This window comes from Microtus pennsylvanicus, chromosome 11 (genome assembly GCF_037038515.1).
Source record: "Microtus pennsylvanicus isolate mMicPen1 chromosome 11, mMicPen1.hap1, whole genome shotgun sequence".
In the NCBI taxonomy this organism is placed as follows: domain Eukaryota; kingdom Metazoa; phylum Chordata; class Mammalia; order Rodentia; family Cricetidae; genus Microtus; species Microtus pennsylvanicus.
Window position 1 is genome coordinate 76,451,076 of NC_134589.1, and position 18,957 is coordinate 76,470,032.

General features: G+C 41.4%; 1 protein-coding gene across 2 annotated transcripts; it reads left to right on the forward strand.

Annotated features, from left to right (window-relative positions):
* The first annotated feature begins 867 nt into the window (after nucleotides 1-867).
* On the forward strand, nucleotides 868-17,306 carry Ublcp1 (ubiquitin like domain containing CTD phosphatase 1). Of its 2 annotated transcripts, none has more exons than XM_075941286.1 (11): nucleotides 868-1,155; nucleotides 3,759-3,956; nucleotides 4,701-4,792; nucleotides 5,143-5,228; nucleotides 5,307-5,422; nucleotides 6,774-6,872; nucleotides 8,762-8,799; nucleotides 9,290-9,388; nucleotides 11,926-12,042; nucleotides 14,134-14,261; nucleotides 16,256-17,306. In XM_075941286.1, exons 2-11 carry the CDS (start codon nucleotides 3,803-3,805, stop codon nucleotides 16,281-16,283), a joined length of 957 nt encoding a protein of 318 aa, XP_075797401.1. In that variant the 5' UTR covers nucleotides 868-1,155; nucleotides 3,759-3,802; the 3' UTR covers nucleotides 16,284-17,306. The 2 variants fall into 2 exon arrangements, with proteins under 2 accessions (XP_075797401.1, XP_075797402.1); XM_075941287.1 differs by having other exon boundaries at nucleotides 1,075-1,155; nucleotides 5,337-5,422.
* The last annotated feature ends 1,651 nt before the right edge of the window (nucleotides 17,307-18,957 follow it).

The window sequence follows — 18,957 nt, forward strand, 5'->3', positions numbered from 1 at the left end:
CTTACAGAGAACCCAGGTGTGGTTCCCAGCCACCTGAAGGGGCTCAGATAGACTTCTTCGTTTGTGAAGGCTAAGGAAAACTTTGAGAAACCCATTCTAAATCCTTAAAATATAAGCGCCTAACAACTCTGACTCCTTGTTCCCTCCCCAGATTTGTAAAACTGCTATGAGATGATTAATCGCCTGCTCTGGTAAACCCTGCTTATCGTTATGTTCAGGGGGAGTGGGCCAATTCCTTACATGGCTGTAAATTCTGAAGGCATGAAGTAACTGTAACCTGCCTTTAAACGCCCTCTTCCCCTTTTAGCTCACGGGAACTAAGAACAGTGACAGTTTAAAAACAAAAACTCAGCTAATTAGAATTAAATCGAATCTGGTCTTTCGGTGTTTTCGAATTCAGTAGCGTGTATTTTCATCACATCAAAGATTCTTTTGTAAAGAGAATGAGCTTTTCATGCATTTAAGGAAGAGGCAAAGCATGTATTGGTGGGTGGGGTTCTGAGCAGAGACACAAATCTGGACCACAGGTGTCACACAGACATTTGTTCCTGGAGTGTCTAGGTCACTGTAGCATGCCCTTTCTCTTTCCAGACCCCCAGTTTTCCTCTGCAGTGGATAAAATCCGAAGGTCCCGAAATTATTAGCATTACTGGCTCCTGGCGGCTATAGAAAGGTCTCGTCTTCAGTTCTCAAAGGCCGTCTGCTCGTTTTCATTCGGGACAGGACACTGCTGCGCGAGCTACAGTCTCGTGAGTACCAGAGAACTCTGCACGAATGGAAATACTAACGACCCACGACCCACACAGGTCGCTTTTGGCGAAAAAATACGTCACAGGTCCGAAGCACCCACCCGGACTCGGAGCATGCGCAGAATGGCCGGCGGCCACTCAGGAACCGGGGGTCTTTTTTTTGGGTCTGGGAAAGATTCGGCTTTCTCGTCACTCTCAGGAGATGCTTGGCCGGGGCTCTCCGGGCTTAGCATTTGAAGAGAAACCAAACAAACTGTTCCCTTGTCCTTCTACAGCACATTTCCGGCTTCAGCCACACACTTCCGGTCCGCTCGCCGGTTCCGGCCCCGCCCCTTACTTCCGGTTTCCTTAGGTTCCGCTGCGGCCGGCTTTGGCGTCCGCTGTGGCTGGTTCCGCCGCGCTCCAGGTGAGGGGACGCGGGATCCGGCGGCCGCCTGCCTGTGAAGGCGACGCCGCGGCTGGGGAGTGCTACCGAGTTGCATGCGCCTCGTGGTTTGTCTCGCTGACGGGACGGGCGGGCTGGGACCGCGGCTGTCCCGCCTGGCACTCAGAGGCCCCTGTCCCGCCGCGCTGCGGGTCGTGGCCGCCGCCTTCGCATCCGGCCTTCTCACCTGATCCCAGGGCTCCCCACATCCTAGAATGTTCTGCGTCCCGCAGGCCTCATTCCTCCCTCTTGCTGGGTCTGTCTCGCCGTCCCCTCAAGGTGGTTGTTGAAGGCGTCCCAGGCAGTTTGTGTCTGGGTCTCTGCCTGCCTTCGGATGCTCTCCCGGTCCAGTCTCAGCTGTACACCGCGCGGCGGCTGCTGGCTGGTGCCCGGGCCCGGAGCCCGCCACCGCACACTCGCTCTTGCCGGGCTTAATGAAAAGTTCACACTGTTACTTTTGAAATTGCCGCCTTTAAGCTACTTTTCGATGTGCGGTGTTGGGCGAGTCGCTGTGACTTCTTTGGCAGGTTTCTAGCCTGTACAGCGAGGGCAGCTGTTCAGGACTGTGAAGATTGAGACAGTTACGATGTTTAGCATGTCCTTCTCTCGCTACTACGGCTCATCTAGCTCCTTGCACCTTACAAAGTGCTTTCAGTGTTATCGCTTATCGAAACACGTAAATTTGAATTGACTCGTCTTAGGGTTTAGCAGGCTGAGGGACAGAGGTAAGAATTGACTAGGCAAAGCCAACACTGGATGTTGGGCAGAACTCCGACCTAAATATATATTCTTTACATATCCCATAAAAATATGCTTCTGAGTTTGATTGCTCTTACCCCTTATTGCTCCCATCCCCAATTTGGGACGGTCTTATGTAATAATAAACTATTAGAATTTTATAAGAAAAAGTATAAAAATGCCATGCTTTTACGTCCTGCATGATTCTCAGTAGTGATGAAATAAGATTCCAAAATTAAAAAAAGAAGTTTTAGGAACTTAAGCAATGTAAGTGTGTAACCTTCGTTTTCTATGCTCGGCTTTTTAGGGCATTCACCTAAGCTTCTAGTCAGTATTTGTGGCAGAAGTTCTTTATGAAGTTGTGCTCTGTTTTGCTAAGCACATAGAGCCCATGCCGTTGGCAGATTTTTCTAAAGCTGATAACATGTAAGAGTCTAGAGGAATGGCGTGCTCAGGTTTCAGCATGCTTCAGAGACTGCAGAGCAAGACTGGTTAAGATACACATTATCAGGCCCCTTTCCCGTTCATTACCTTCTGATGGCACTTCCAAGAAGTCTTCTCCAGTTAGGTTGGTGCTCTTGATTAGGAACCACGAGTTAACACTCTCTCATGGTCTCCAAGCGCTACTCTGCCCATCACAGCATAAAGAAGTGGTAGATGCCTTCCTAACTCTTAGGAAGTCATTCCCATTTCTGTGTCTTACAGAAAAATAACATATATAACTATTCCAGTTTGACTCACATGCCTTTTTATTCAAGGTCATAACACTTTTGGGGGCAGATTCTGCCTAAAGTGACATTTATTTCCCCAATTAGCAGGCTTGCTGCAAATTTTCTGTAGAACATTATGAACATATGAGTAAGTATAACTGACTGAAGGGAACCGCAGAAGCCAGTGTGAGTAGGGATTTCTTAATATTTTATAATGAGCATGGTGACAGACTTTCCAAGTTAGGTTTTTGCAGGTTGTCATTTAAGGTTTACCTTCTGTCGTAGTAGGTTGTGACAATCAAATGTTTTCATTACGTAGGTGAAAGCTTTGCAGAGTGCCAATAGAAAGCTCAGTTCCCCAACCAATGAAGGAAATGAGTTTATAAATTCATGGGACAAGCAACTTGCATTTCGTTGTTAGAATAGCAGCTGCCATGTAACATTTTTATGGTTGGATCTATATGAGCAGGTTTGTTTTTTGAAACGGAAATTTGATGGCTTTAACTCCTGTAGATCCACTTAGAGTTATTAGATACCTTTACTAGATGAGATGATCTTTGTACATCTGGTCAGTTTGTAAAACATAAAGCACATAATGGTGTATTATCTAGGACTGCTTTAAATTTGTTTAATTAAGACATACAGTGCTTCCCAGGTAGAGTTAGAAATGTTACCCGATTTAATCATCCCAAGAACCTTAGGATGCAAATAGCATTCCTCTGTTCTACAGACGAGGGAAGGTGTGTGCTAAGCAGAGTAACTTCAGGAGTGAAGTAGTAGGTGGGAGGTCTCGGGTCTGACCCCAGGTAGTTTGTTCTGCATTCAGTGCTCCCAGTGACTGCCTCTCTACCATTTAATGAACACAGATGTCTGCTGTGGAGGGGTTTGCCTCTCCAGCACAAACCCAACCAAACCAAGCAGGATGGGTAAGCAGCTCATTGTTCTTCGCTAGGTGAACAAGAGGAAGAATCTGAAAGAGTGTTAGGAAATACTAACCTTAAGCCAGAATGAGTAAGGAAATTGTAGCGTGTGGGATTCTGTGAGCCCCCTTTGCAGGAGGCACACCCATCTCCACCGTTAGACTGTACAGTAGGGTTCAGGCTGCAAGCACTTACTGTGTGTGTGCCTGTCTCCTAGGTGTTTTGTTCTGACAGAAAGCTACCACTTCATATGTGCGAAGAATGGCGCTCCCCATCATTGTGAAATGGGGTGGGCAGGAGTATTCAGTGACCACGCTTTCAGAAGATGATACTGTGCTCGATCTCAAGCAGTTCCTCAAGACCCTCACGGGAGTGCTCCCAGAGCGCCAGAAGTTACTGGGGCTCAAAGTTAAAGGTAATCTCCCCACTTGGAGGTTTTTACACTGGTGGTTATGGGTTTTCCTGTTTGCTATTATGGTTTATGTTTTTTTTTTTTAAATAAAAGAAACTTTTTTTTTGAGTTTCCTAAACGTGTTTCAGTGATAAAAATAAGGATAATGAACAGTTACTTGAAAATCCTGCTACTGTTTGGATGACTTTGCTCCCCTGACAGTTGGTATTTGCTTGTTAAGGCTTTGACACAGAAATCCCAGGTGAGAGTCACTTGTTTCTGGCATCTATGATTTACCTTTCATTATTACTTGGGTTTGTATTCTTCCCAAATCGTCTCTTGTTTCAGAAGTGGAGATTATACTTAGTTTATTGGCACTGTCCCTGGCTAGCTTACTTGGATCTTTTATGTCATTGACAGGTGAGTTTGAGGTACTAGAGAATCTATAGTTTATTTAGTCTTGGGCTTCAAGGCTTCTAGCACGGTGCCATCTTTATCTTGAGCAATAAAACATGAGTTGATTTTGCTTAGGTAGGTCCACTGCCAGGCCCAGATGGGACTCAGGGAGATAATCCTTGTATTACTAATGACTTACTATGCTAAGTACATACTCAGTAGTAGGATTATTATTATTTTTTTTTAACTGTAAGAAAGAAACAAAAGAAACCCAATACTATCAGACCTGTTGATGTTTGGCTTTTATGTAATGGGATAGTGGAACCAGCACTTGAACTTTAGTGAGAAAACAGTCATTTGCTTGTATTGTAGGCAAACCTGCAGAAAATGATGTTAAGCTTGGAGCTCTCAAACTGAAACCAAATACTAAAATCATGATGATGGGAACTCGTGAGGAGAGCTTGGTAAATGTTTACTTTTGTTACCATATGTCCCTTTGAAGGTGTTACAATAGACACTGCACTGTTATAGTTTTAATTTAATGTGTTAAAACTTTCCATCTCATGATCGGTGAAAAATGACTGCACGATGAATGTGGTATTAACTCAGCAGAGCTAGGTAGTGGGGACCTTCTTAGTATATAGTTAGTTGTAAGTATATATAGCCTATGTGTAAAATTTAATATGTCAGATCTGTCCAGGGGGCCTACAGAACAAGTAATTAACAGTGGAGATTTTCCCACACTCTGTGCTTGAGCTGAGATTGCCAACATGTGTGCTTGTTACAACGAAACACAGCTTTCCTGTCTTAATAGGAAGACGTCTTATGCCCTCCTCCTGACAATGATGATGTCATCAACGACTTTGACATTGAAGATGAAATAGTTGAAGTAGAAAATAGGTAAGTGCTCTTGGCCTTCAAAGAGATTGTTATGTGCGAAGAGAGGGGGTTTTCATCTGATCTTACCTTTTCTGTTAGGGAAGAAAACTTACTGAAGATCTCTCGCAGAGTCAAGGAGTACAAAGTGGAAGTGCTGAACCCTCCCAGGGAAGGGAAGAAGCTTCTGGTGCTGGATGTCGATTATACGTTATTTGGTGAGTCCGTTAAGGTACACTCTGCTGTTCTTTTACCTGTAACAGTTTTCCTCCCGGCAACTCCATGTCCACACGAAGTATTTGAAAGCGTCCTTATTGTTACAAAAATAAATCATTCATCTAGGAAATATAGATAAGCGAAGAAGGCATTACCTATAATTTTAAGAGCCAAAGATGGCCGCTTTTAATGTTTTAATTTTTCTTTTTAGTGTGTTTGTGTGTTTCTTTTTTTGTTATTGTTAATTGCTTTGAATTAAATATATATTGTGCTGGCTGGTTTTTATGCCAATTTGACTCAAGCCAGGATTGTCTGGGAGAAGGAATCTTAATTAACACAAAAATACCTCCATACAGTTGGCCTGTAAGCAGCCCTGTGGTGTGTTTGATGGGTGATTGATCTGGAAGGGCACAATTTACTCTGGGTGGTGCCTTCCCTGGACTCGTGGTGCTGGGTGCTATAACAGGCAGGCTGAATAAACTGTGGGAGCAGAACAGCAAGTGGTGTTCCTCCATGGCTTCTGCTTCAGTTCCTGCCTTGAGTTCCTGCTCTGCCTGCTCTCCATATAGAACTGTGACCTGAGAGCCGTAGGAGCTTTGTGGTCATAGTGGTTTATCACCAGTAGAAACCCTGACCAAGCCACATGCTTAAAAATATTTGTATACACACATAGGTTATTTGTGAGGGCAAAGGATGTTATAATTTAACCAACTTAACCCTGATTGACACTTTAATGAGGACTATTTTAAAAAATAGTGTTTTTATTTTACCCTTGTTTTCTTTTTAAATATATTCAGGTTCTTTTCTTAAATTTAAAATTAGCCATATCAATTGAACACTAAAAACATTTGTTTCGTCTTCTAGTATTGGCAATAAATATATACTTTCTGATAGTGAAGTTTTCTTGCTTGTAACCCTGAGCATGTGTTATAACTTAATGTGCACTTTGCTTAAGAATTAATCAACTGATTGCACTTGTTGTGCAGTGATGTTGTTGATTTTCTTAGGATGATGAGTATATGTGAGAATGGGGGGCTTTGCTTACTGTTCGTTATTGAGAAAAATACTCAAACTAGATGAAAAAAATACAGTGGTCTATTTAAGTTTGAATTGTCAGTGTCGCCCGTTGCATGTTATATAGAATTGATCCTTTGACACTGCAGTTCAAGGGCGTTGAATTCTGTGCCTTGCAAAAACATCCGCTCATCCTCAATGTCCTTCAGCCTCAAGCTTTGTGCAGTTGTGTGTATTCTATCCCATGACAGGTTACCTTTTTATAATAACTTCATTCTGCCCAGTACTTGTCCCTGATAATAAACTAATAATTGTTTTTATGATCCACTTTCTTTTTAGATCATAGGTCTTGTGCAGAGACTGGGGTAGAGTTAATGAGACCCTATCTTCATGAATTTCTAACATCTGCATATGAAGATTATGACATTGTTATTTGGTGTAAGCCTAATTTTTTTAATTAGTTTTCCATGGAAATAAGTTTGTTACTTATATTATTTTACTGTACAAAACACTACTAGAAAAGATTTCTTTAAATGTGAATGTTTTTTAAGTGAATTTCTAAAATGATGTTTGACTTCCTTACGTCATTATATGAAGTACATGTATATTTTCTTAATAGTAAGAAGATAGTTGAGTATAGGACAAGAATGGGCCATTATGTTAGAATAAAAGTGCTTATTCATTTGTTTTTTGCAGTGCTGGGACTTGAACTAGGGACCCTGTGCAGGCTAGAGACACTCTGCCACTGAGCTCTATCCGCAGCCCTTAATCCATAATACCTCCTCTTTTTTTTTCTCACTCTAGTTTCAAAAATATTTGGAGACAGACATTTCTTTACAAAAATATCTTAGCAATGTAGCTAGACAGGAGTAAAGAAGAGTGTGAATTGCTAAGGGAAAGTTAATACATGGCAGAAGCAGTGTTTCTGATGTTGGGTTTGTAGACACACGATAGATCATAAGTTTGCTACAGAGCAGAAGCTTGCTGTATTAAGGTCACACTTTGAGTTTGGTTGACATTTGTCTTTCTGTTTCTTGGTAAATGAGGCAGACATCCCACCCCTATGCAGACATTGAAATTACTTCTTGGCAGTTTCATAATCAGAGAGTTACCATGACCGGAATAAGATTCCATCAAATATAAAAGTTTCCCATGTAATTGTAGTGGGTATTTGATGAGAAGCCGGATCGTTGGTTGCAGTCTGTAAGCTTTCTTTGTCCTTCCCTTGTAATGGAGAGTATATCCCTTGCTCATTGACGCTTAGTTCACAGCTGGTAAGATTAAAAACAAGGGAAAGTGTGGTAATTTCATTTTTGAAGTTGGGAGAAGAGAGCTAACTGAAGCAATTTTTTCCCCACCTGATATGACATCAGAGAAAAGAACTTAAACATTAGTGTTTAGAGAACTTTTTTATATCATATATTTAAAATAAGTTATTGGTAAATTATTTTATGGCTGTAGGTTGAAAAGGGATATTTTAGAGCTAAATATGCTAGGAAGTGGTGTCCTTTGTGGAGTCAGGCAGGTCATTTAATCTCTGTGAGCCTCCCTGTCTTCACCTGGACGTAGTACTTTGACCTATATTTTAGGTTGAGGTCTGGTAACTAGCACCGTCGCTAACACACAGTGATGCCTTAACAGTGAAGAGCTCTTTACTCTGTGTCTCCTCGCTTTTCATCCGGAAATCACTTGTACAGAACAGCTGCTAGTTAACTTTTCTTTACGATTGTTTTCATTGGAAATGCGACATTCTCTAAACTTGGAGTTTTACCGACCAATTCTGCATGTAAAGCGTAAGCTGAGACCAGGAGAGCATGGAAAGATGATGATTGGCCTTTGTGTCAGTGATTGTGTTGGTGCAGACATGTAATGTAACGTAGGGGACTTCTTACATTTGTCTCAGGTTTAAGATGCTGGGCCTAAGAAGCGTCATTTGCTAAGCCTGAATAGCTGGCTAGTCTTCCACACAGACTTTTGACACAAACCATAGGTATGTTTATGCTGACACCATAAGTGCTTATACATTTCCTGGATCCGCTGCCAGAGAAAGTTGAGATCCACACCTCTCAAACTACTTTGGAATGAATAAAGAATAGTGGCAGGGCTGGTTTAAATGGAGTTTGGGTTTTACTTATCGTGGTTACCTCTGTGGTTTAAGTATTATTCTTTTTAGAAGACACACTAATGTAAGTCTATTAGGGACCATTATTTATGATGTTTTAAAAGTTGTGGTCTTGCTTAGAAAGTTTATTTATTCAGAAAAATTCTTTTTAAAAAAAATGAAACTCAAACTTTTCATATGTATTGTATTATTCCTCATGTTTTAGCTGCAACAAATATGAAGTGGATTGAAGCTAAAATGAAAGTAAGTGTTAGAAACAAGCCATTTCACCATGTTCTAAAATCACATTAGACAGATGAAAGATTCTAAGACTGAACCAATTCCATTTTTACTGGCTGTCTTTTAATAGCTACAGAATGCCAGTGTTGGGAGTAGGGGTGTGTTTGAGCCTGCTTAATGATGGGTTGATCTGAATGCCTAAGCTGGTTCCAAGGAAAAGCTAAGCCCCGTTTTTACCTCCCTTTTACTCCAGTAATGTTTCTTTGCCCTTTGCTCTGGTGTGCGATATTGATGAGGCGATTCATTCTAAAATGGGCAGTTAGGAATGAATCCACTTCTGATTTGCTCACCAACACAATTCAACAAAACAAATACTTCCCAGTTGTATAGCAGAATGTGGCTGCAGTTGCTGTAGAAAATTAAATTGACAGTTTGAGAAATTGCAGATAGAATGTTCAGACAGCCCGGGATTTTCCACTCCTGCGTTTTAACCTCATGAACGTTTGTGTTCCAGGAACTGGGAGTGAGCACGAATGCCAATTATAAGATCACCTTCATGCTGGACAGTGCTGCCATGATAACGGTGCACACGCCGAGGAGGGGGCTCATCGATGTAAGAGCTCCTGTTGCTTTCGTTAAAGATGAGTGTAGTTTTTTGTATTTAAACTTTCAGAAAAGAAAAAAAACAGTAGAATTTAGAATTTCACCTGAACAGATCGTAAAGTGGCAGCAGAATTTTGACAAAGACATTATATTTTAAAAGATTTTCAACACTCAGAAGGCAGGCAGATCTTTCTGAGTTCAAGGTCAAGCATGGTCAACATAGTTCCATACCGGTGAGGAGTCAGGGCTCCATAATGGGACCCTGTCTCAAAAATATAAACTAAATGAATTAACTTAAAACATTGAAGTGAAATCTAATGATGCAAGCAAAGCTGTTGAAAGGCTGTCTAGAAAGGAACTGTGTGAAGCCTAGCTGTAGTGACGGCGAAGAACTGCCACACAGGTAGAAGAGAGAAACTGAATATTATCAGGAAGTATGTTGGAAACAAACCAGAGTGTACTCACACTTCTCTAGAAGAAACTGATGTAGAATACATGGACCAGGTTACATCCTGGAAAATAAACGCAGGACATCAGAGAAGAGGACTGGACTTTAAAAATGAGGAATTTTGATGTGGCTTACTCAAGTGACTGCTCCTACACAGCCCAGCCACAGGCACAGTTAGTAATAAAGATGAGGGAAATGTTGTCCCTGTATTAGGAAGGAAGAGAGCTGGTGGTAAAGTGTAAACAGTGGCCTGCATGCACGAGGACTTCCTCAGTGCAAGAGCTACTCACACACCAGGAGAGATGTGTAATTATGACCTGCTGCTTGCCTTCTGCCGTCTAAGTGTTGTGGAGCTCAGGAAACCTAAGCCCAGCAGGGCTGCAGCGGTGGGGCATCAGAGGACAGCTCACTCCCTGTGGTTGGGCGTGGAGAGCTGAGATTGGTGCAATCTACTTCCTCCTTTGATGCAGGAATGGTTAAGGACTTCAAATAAAGGCAGTCTTAATGATGTTTGCAGACCAGTGGGAATGTGTACTTTGTGTACTCTAGGATTCCCCTTAGGGAACTTTCTGAGGCTGGTTTTTTATTGAAAAGACAAAAAGCCAAGCCTGGAGGTGAATGGACTAGACTGTCTAGTTGTTACCTGTCATGTTAACACATGATTTGAAATTTCCCTTTGCATATTTCTTTGTTTTCAGATTATTGTGTGGTCATCAATATTAGTCCATGTTTGGGAGAACAAAGTGTGCTAGACTTGAGATGTAGGATGTCTAGTCCTGGTATCTGAACAGTCTCATCGTCAAACCTGAGACAAGTTCCCTGCAAACCCCTAGAGTTTGACTTACTGTGTTAGTTTCTATATTCTTGATTCAAAAATTGGGCAATTGTGTTTCAGGAATAAACAAATAGTAGAAAAAATTTAGGTGAAAAAATGTTAAAATAGTATTCCTCGGAAGAAGGCATTGTCCTGGTGTTAAGCCGAGCGCTCCTGCAGCCTCTCTCCTCGCTGCTGCTCATCTCACCGTGACTCAGTTCATGGAGTGGAGTCCTGCCACTACCTAGGAAGAGTCTGCTTTTTAGAAATGGATTATTTTAGGCATTTTCTGAATGCTTTGTTCATTCGTATTTATTCTCCAAAATAAAAGGTTCGTAGTTGGTGAACGCCTCCTCCTACCTAGCACAGTGATTCTCAGCCCTTTCACTGGGGTTGCCTAAGACCATCAGAGGAGACAGACATTACAATATGATTCATAACAGCAAAATTACAGTTATAAAGTAGCAGTGAAATTTATTTTATGGTTCGGATCACCACAGCATAAGAAACTGTATTAAAGGGTCACAGCATTAGGAAGGTTGAGAACCACTGCTGTAGGAAGATATTACTCCACCTCATGAATAGCTGGTGAATGGTGATGCTTCTATATGGAAGCGTTGTTGTCAGTTTGGGTTTTGAGAGACTTTTGTAAACTATGTGAGTATCAGCAGATAGGTCTGTAGTGTTTTGTCCCTTTGTAGTCCTGGATTAGGAATTCTGAAACAAAACCAGGAATTAAATTCTGGTGCCTTTGAAGTTTGTAGATCAAATGTCCTAGAAATCAGGCACTGGTGCAGTGACTTAAAGACAAAATCACTGGGACACAGTGACATCCACCTCTGTTCCAGTACGCAGGAGGCTGAGACTGGAGGAATATGAGTTCAAGGCCAGCCTAGGCTGCAGAGTAGGGCTCTGAAATGGCAAAAACAAAGAAATACAACAAGAAAAACCATATATATTTGCAATAAGCTACCTAACTTATTAATTGAAAGAGCCTAGGGTTTTCCTCACTGAGATGTCCCTAGTTTGAAAGATCTTGAGAGAAGCGGGTCTCTATTAGCCCAGAAAACACCTGTGTCTTTTGCCCTAGAATCTTCATGTGAATATTGTGTAAAGTTTTATGGCAGGGCTAGATGTGGTAGACATGCACAAGCCATTGAACATTGTAGTCTCATGTGGTTCCTAGTGGTCATTCAGTACAGCCCTACAGGTAGGAAGAAGCTTGCTCTGCTTTTAGGGGTGAGCTGTTAACTAACACTGAGTAAATATAAACCTTTATTTTAAGGTGAAGCCTCTTGGTGTCATTTGGGGAAAGTTTTCTGAGTTCTACAGCAAAAAGAACACCATTATGTTTGATGACATAGGAAGAAATTTTCTAATGAATCCACAGAACGGACTGAAGGTAAGACAGCTTTACTTGCTCTAGGCTCATGTAACCTGAGTGTGGAGTGTAATGGACTTTTGGATAATCTTTCAGACCGGGAGTGTTAAAATGGGCCCTGTAAGATAACAAAGCAGAAAACTTCCTGTTACCTAGTATTTTTACTGTGTCCTGTCTTTGTGTAGATACTTAATCATTGTGTTACAACTGTCTACAGTGTTTAGTACAGTAACATGCTGTGGTTTTGTGGACTGGGAGCAAGCAGTAGGCTTTACCATTGGACTTAGGTGTGCAGTCAGATGAAGTATATTCTATGGTATTCAAACAGTGGTGAATCCATCTCATGTATCTCAGGAAAGGACATGTTCAGTGATGCATGTACACACATATACAACACAATTTATCAATTTGCTTGCTTTTATTTTATGTGTATGACTGTTTGCCAGATGTATATATGTTTGTCACTGTGTGTACCCACAGATTCCAGGAGAGGGTGTCAGATTGCTGAACTGGAGTTACACATGGTTGTGAGGGTTTTGGATTCTTTTTTTTTTTTTTTAAGATTTATTTATTATGTATACAGCATTCCTTCCCTGTATGCCTGCAGGCCAGAAGAGGGCACCAATGTCATTACAGATGGCTGTGAGCCACCATGTGGTTGCTGGGAATTGAACTCAGGACCTCTGGAAGAGCAGTCGGTGCTCTTAACCTCTGAGCCATCTCTCCAGCCCCCGGTTTTGGATTCTTTTAAGTTAAACACAGATCTTAGAATTATCAGGCACAAGTGATAGAAGGAACCACATATGTTTTGTTTCCCTTTCTTAATCCTAGGATGAAAAGTTAAGACTTACTCAAAATTGTGTTTGTGATGGGTATTTGACAGAATTTGGACAGAGTCTATGTGACTTGTTTCCTGAGTCAGTGATAATCTTAGCATGAGTCACTCAACATCTGTGTAGGAGCTACAGAGTCACTTCATCCTGGCAGCAGAGAATGGTGAAGCTTGAATGCTTCTAATGCCCATGGCTGCTAGCACATCTGCACAGTATGAGCAGAGATGCTCTGACAGTAGTGAGGATGTCTCCAGGTGAAGTGGACATCCTGTTGTAAGAGGTTTCCCTCTGTCCTGAGCTCAGCCAGCCAGGATCTTGATAAAGACAAGGGATGGGGACTTGTAGAAAGTAGGTCCTGGAAGTTTCGGGTTGAGTTGGTTTAGTGCATAGTGAGTGTAGTGCAAGTGTCAGAATGGTGATAGAAGCCCGGATTGTAGCACAGATTCAACCTGTTGCCTTGGAAGAGAAGCAAGTGTGTTCACTCTGTACCCTGTCTTCTAATATTCTGAAACATCCCAAACATTTCATTTAAAATAAGTCATACTTATTTTATGTAAAGATAAGTCATACTTCACTTTCTCACTGTGTAAATCAAGATCCAGTCTCTTCTGTTTTCCTGACTTTTATAATTTGTAGTACTTTTTAAGTGAAGATATAAAATATATCAACCTTATAATTTGGGAGAACATGACTGCCCTTTTATGGAAACTGATCTTTATACATAAATGACAAAGTGAAATGTTTATGGCAAAATGTGGCAGAAAACTGGCATTAATGTGTAATAATCTCAGCATAATGGGGCCTGCACAATGTCAGTTCAACCCCCAGGAAGCACATAGTGGAGGGAGAGAACAGGCTTTTGCAGATGCATATGGCACACACAGGCAAGCACCCAGCAAAGCGACAAGTGTAGACAGTGGGTAGAGGCGTAGAGGAATGCCACAGGAGAGATGACTCCACTGTGCTTAGGTCAAGCTCATATCTGTATAGAGTAGGTAGTGTAAATGAATCAGTTAGTGGGAGCCACTTAGATGACAGAAGGAAATAAAATGTGAGCAGCATACAAGTAGCCATGCAGATCCCAGTGCTGGAGGAGGCCGGTGTCCAATTTAGGCTGAAGATGGAAGAGCTTAAACCTGTACCCAAGACTTCCATAAACTTAGTTACTATGAGTCATTTGCATGGTATTTTAGCCTCAGTACCTGACTGAAAGGTTGGAGTAGCATGACCTTTTGTTAACTTTCCTGCCACAATGTAAGGTTTGTTTGGTTTTTGACAGATAAGGCCTTTCATGAAAGCGCACCTGAATCGAGATAAAGACAAAGAGCTGGTGAAGCTCACTCAGTATCTCAAAGAGATAGCCAAGCTGGACGATTTCCTGGAGCTGAATCACAAGTACTGGGAAAGGTAGATGCAAACCCTCATTGTCTGTTTACACCAGTGGGGAAAGCATGTTGGCATTGCCAAACTGCCCTTCTTTTATTTTCAAGGTAGTGTATCCCTAACTCTCCTGGAACTTGGTTTGTAGACCAGGCTGGCCTTGAACTCACAGATTTCTGTTTGCCTCTGCCTCCATAGTGTTGGGATTAAAGGCATGTACACTACTCGGCCATGCCCTTAATTTTTTTTTATATAAAAAGTAGGAGAATTCTAAAAATATTTTTTTCTATTGGCATTTCCTCAAAAGTATTTCTTCTAGAATGGAAAAGGAAAATGTACATTTACAAATGGAGTGCTACACAGCAGAAAAAAATAATGACATCTTGAGATTTGCAGGCAAATGGATGGATCTAGAAAACATCATATTGAGTGAGGTAACTCAGACCCAGGAAGACAAATATAATATGTACTCACTCGTTAGTGGCTTTTAGACAAAGAAAACCAGCCTACAAATCACAATCCCAGAGAACCTAGACAACAGTGAGGACCCTAAGAGGGACATACATGGATCTAATCTACATGGGAAGTAGAAAAAGACAAGATCTCCTGAGTAAATTGGGAGCATGGGGACCATGGGAGAGGGTTGAAGGGGAGGGGAGAGGCAGGAAGGGGATCAGAGAAAAATGTATAACTCAATAAAATTAATTAAAAAATGGAAAAAAGTATTTCTTCTAACCCCTACCTTATTCATAATCAATCCCACATTCCTTCAGGTCTTTAATGTTGCAATAGTGGGAACTTGAGAGGCTGGTGAGTTGCTTTGTGACAGAAGCAGGCCATCCTCTGACTTCCCTGAGCTCCTCCCACTGTGGTTCTTTAAGGCATGGTCTCTTTGTACCCTGTGCTGGCTTCACATTTTTGGTCCTCCCGTCTCAGCCTCCCAGCAGCTGGGCTGCATGTGGGACTGACTAGGAGTTGACCACTACTATGCTCTAAGTTGTTCAGCACAACACTGTTTCGAATTACAAGGAACTTGAGTGTATAGCAGCAGGAATAGAGAGCAGAACGGCTGCTTATGACTTCTCTTTTTAAAGATTACCGTTTGGCGGAGTCTTCTGGGCTCTTTCTCTGAGTATAGCCATACAGATTGCAATCAACATCAAGTTGACACAGCATGGAAAGCCTAGGGACATGTGAGGGCTTTGTGTCCTATAAGTAAGGCTGCTTTAAAATGAGACCTGTAAAGATCTGGTGCTGGTAAAAACACCAAAAGAAACCCCTGGTGGGCACTTTGCTCCTTCAAATTCCACTTTTGGCTTATTACATTACTGACATATAACTAGTGATGGTAGTTTCTAAATATGAGAAAGGGTTCGAAATTTTAATCTAGCAGCAGATCCTAGTAAAGAATATGAGGAAACAGTTGATCACTTGGTAAAATACCCTTATAGTCTTTTCTTTTTATAGTGCTAGGTATTGAACCTAAGGTTACATGTATGCTATTGTAGGCACTGTACCTCTGAGCTGCAGCCCCAGCCTTCTTTACACTCCTGAGCACAGTCCCTTTTTAAAAACATATTTTGTGTTTATATGTGTATGTGTGCCCTGCCTCCTATAGTATCTTTTATTCCATTATCTTTATGCAGGAAAAAAAATCTGATGTTTAGATGAAGTCTGAGTTAATTAGAAATCACAATGCTATTTAACATTGGAAAAGGCAGTGTACTGTGGTATATAATGTTTGTAACTTCCAAAGGCTAATTGTGAATCTGAGCAGCCTGACTTGGCAAATTACTTAACTTTTGAACCTGAGAAATAGGAGGAAGTTCTAGTAGAAATTCATTCTGCAGCTCCTGTGAAGGTTAAAGTCAACACGTGCTTGCAACCACTCTGAGCATGGGGCACACAACAGTTTGTAATAGCTAGTAACTGTCCTCTTGAAAGGCCCATAAGTCTTTGGCGGGAGAGGCTGATTGTTTTCATGATTTTACCTGATCCAGTGTTTATTCCATTTCTTGCAGGTATCTATCAAAGAAGCAAGGACAGTAGATATGGTAGTTACATTCACAGTTGGAGATCCTTGAGATCTGTGGACATTTGTTTCTTTGCTAGGCATTACCATGATTGTGCTGGACACTGAAGCAGATGCCAGGCTGCCTAGCTGTGGTCTTCCAATGCTGTGTAAATTTTATTTTGTATTTTTTTGAAGATCATAACAAAGTGCTAAAAAAAAAAGTTCTCTTCCCTCTATGTTTATTTACTCCTGAAGAAAATTTTCTCTGGCATTGATTATTGAGGTGTTTTTCCAAACCCTCTAAAAAATAGAAAACAAAAATGAAATGAAAGGTGGGGAAAAATACATCCACCGGTATCATCTGTGACTTTAAAAACTAGTTTTGTCTTACATTTTGTGTCTCCTTGCCTGAGTCTGAGACCAAACCTATCTTCAAACTAGCTAGTGCTTTCCCCTTTAAACCAAAAGCAAAACCAAAAAGCTCAAACAAGCTTTTAAATAGCAAGTTTGTTGTGCTGAAAACTCCCTAGAGTTGTTCTTCCTTGTCACAGAGTTCCTCTTCCGATTTTGAAGCTGGAGTTGTCAGTGTTCTTTAAGAATGGAGGACATCTGCATGATAAGACTATGCCCTCGAAGGCAGGTCAACAAACAAACTGAAATTACACTAGAGGACAAGAGTAGGCGTCCTTTGGGTGGCTAAGTAGAAGCACTTTTGCCTAAAACTGTAGTCCTGAGCACAGCTTACCGCAGTAGGAAAAGGCACATTCACCAGCTCCTCTCTCTGAAGCATGGATAGCATCTGCCTACTCCAGCTGTGCGTCATTGCCAACTACTAACCCCGTTGCAGCAAACTTTTCTGGCCATAAGATTAAAAATACCTGTTACTTGCAATGCTTAAGCCTGCAGATATGTAATGTGACCACTGTTTTGTGTTGACAGTATTGCTTTATACAGTTCTTGTATTTGAAGGGAATTGCTCCTTTTAAATGAACATGGTGTACATTGTTCTTACAGGACTATTTCAGTGGTGTAAATAATAAATATCTTTTCTTAAAATACTGGCTATCTGTTCTGTAATGTCTCAAATATTTTTTTTTCCTTTTTTTCCTCTTTGTGAAATCACTGACCATGTTCAGGCAAGGACCTCTGTATATTAAATGTGAGCCTGGTGTACAGAGGCAGGAAGATTCAGAGTTGGAGGCCCACTGCAGAATAAGTGTGTATATATCACTAGCCTTTCGAAATTATCTGAGCAGCTAATTAGATGAGAAATAATTTATTAAAATGTTTCCTAAATGTATGGTATTTTTTTAAAAAAGTAATTAAGGGTTGGAGAGATGGATGGCTCAGCAGTTGAGCACCACCTGCTCTTCCAAAGGTCCTGAGTTCAATTCCAGCAACCACATGGTGACTCACAGCCATCTGTAATGAGATCTGGTGGTGGAGAATTTTTAAAAAGTATTTATGTGTGTGTGTGCACCTATATGATTTCAGTTGCTTTGTACCTTATTTGTTGAGACTGGATCTCGCTGATTGGACAGGATCTGCCTCTTTGCCTCCACAGTGCTAGCATTATAGTCTTGCTTGTGTTGCTTGGCTTTTCCTGGTGGGGATGTGGGTGTGTTCTGTGTGGGTGCATGGACGCATGTGGAGGCTAGAGGCTGACATTGGACGTTCTCCTTCGTAGCTCTCCACTTGATTTACTCCAGGCAGGGACTCTTGCTGAACCAGGCAAAACAACCTAAGTTTGCCAGTGGGATTCCCTGTCTATCTTCTGAGTGCCGGGATTACAGGCTTTGCCATGTCTTGTGTGTAGGTATTAGAGATCTCATACTCAGATGGCAAGCACTTTCCCCAATGAGCCATTTCTCCAGTTCCTTACCTAGATCTTTCATGAGTGCTGGGGATCGGAACACAGGTCCTCCTGTGTCTATGCAGGTCCTTTTTTGCACTGAGTCATCTCCCCAGTCCTAGACTCGGACATTTTTAAGAACATTTCATTGGTTCTTTTCATTTTCCTTATGCAATGAGTTTATTATTCCAAATAGGAATGGGGAAGGGCCTTATCTTTTCAAGTGAGCTGAACATGAAAGATAACATAGGTCAGGGAAAAACATTCTTAACAGCGCTCAACATTTAACCAGGTGGGTTTTTGACATACATTTCCTACCAGTAGGTGGCACCCAAACCAAAGTTTACTAGCCATTCTGTTACTAAGGGCTGAGGCTGTTTGGGAGCATGAATTTTGTGTGATTAACACTTTCAACTCTTAGGATTTATGGCAGTGACATCCCTGTGATACACAACTGACAGTTCAGCAGAGTATCTGATAAAACTCACCAGGCATAATCCCAAGCTTAAGATAAACATTATCTAGTGATACATATTTAGCCAAACAACTACATAGAATCATGAAATCTCACCTTCAAAGAGTGGTTTGAGACGGGGGAGTCCTTTTGCACTAGAAAGCACTGGGATGTTGAATTGTATCTTTAGTAGCAGTCAGTCCAATAGGTGAAGGATCAGCAGGTGAATAGCAAGCAACCGAAGCATGTCCAGTTATGGAAATAAAGTCGGCTTCTGTGGGAGTAGAGCTATGGAGAGGTAAGAGACTAGAGAGGCTATGCAAAAAATATTTTTTAGATAGTGCCGTTTAGTTGTCAATATTAATATTGTGGTTCTCAAACTCTCCCATGAAACTCATGTGTT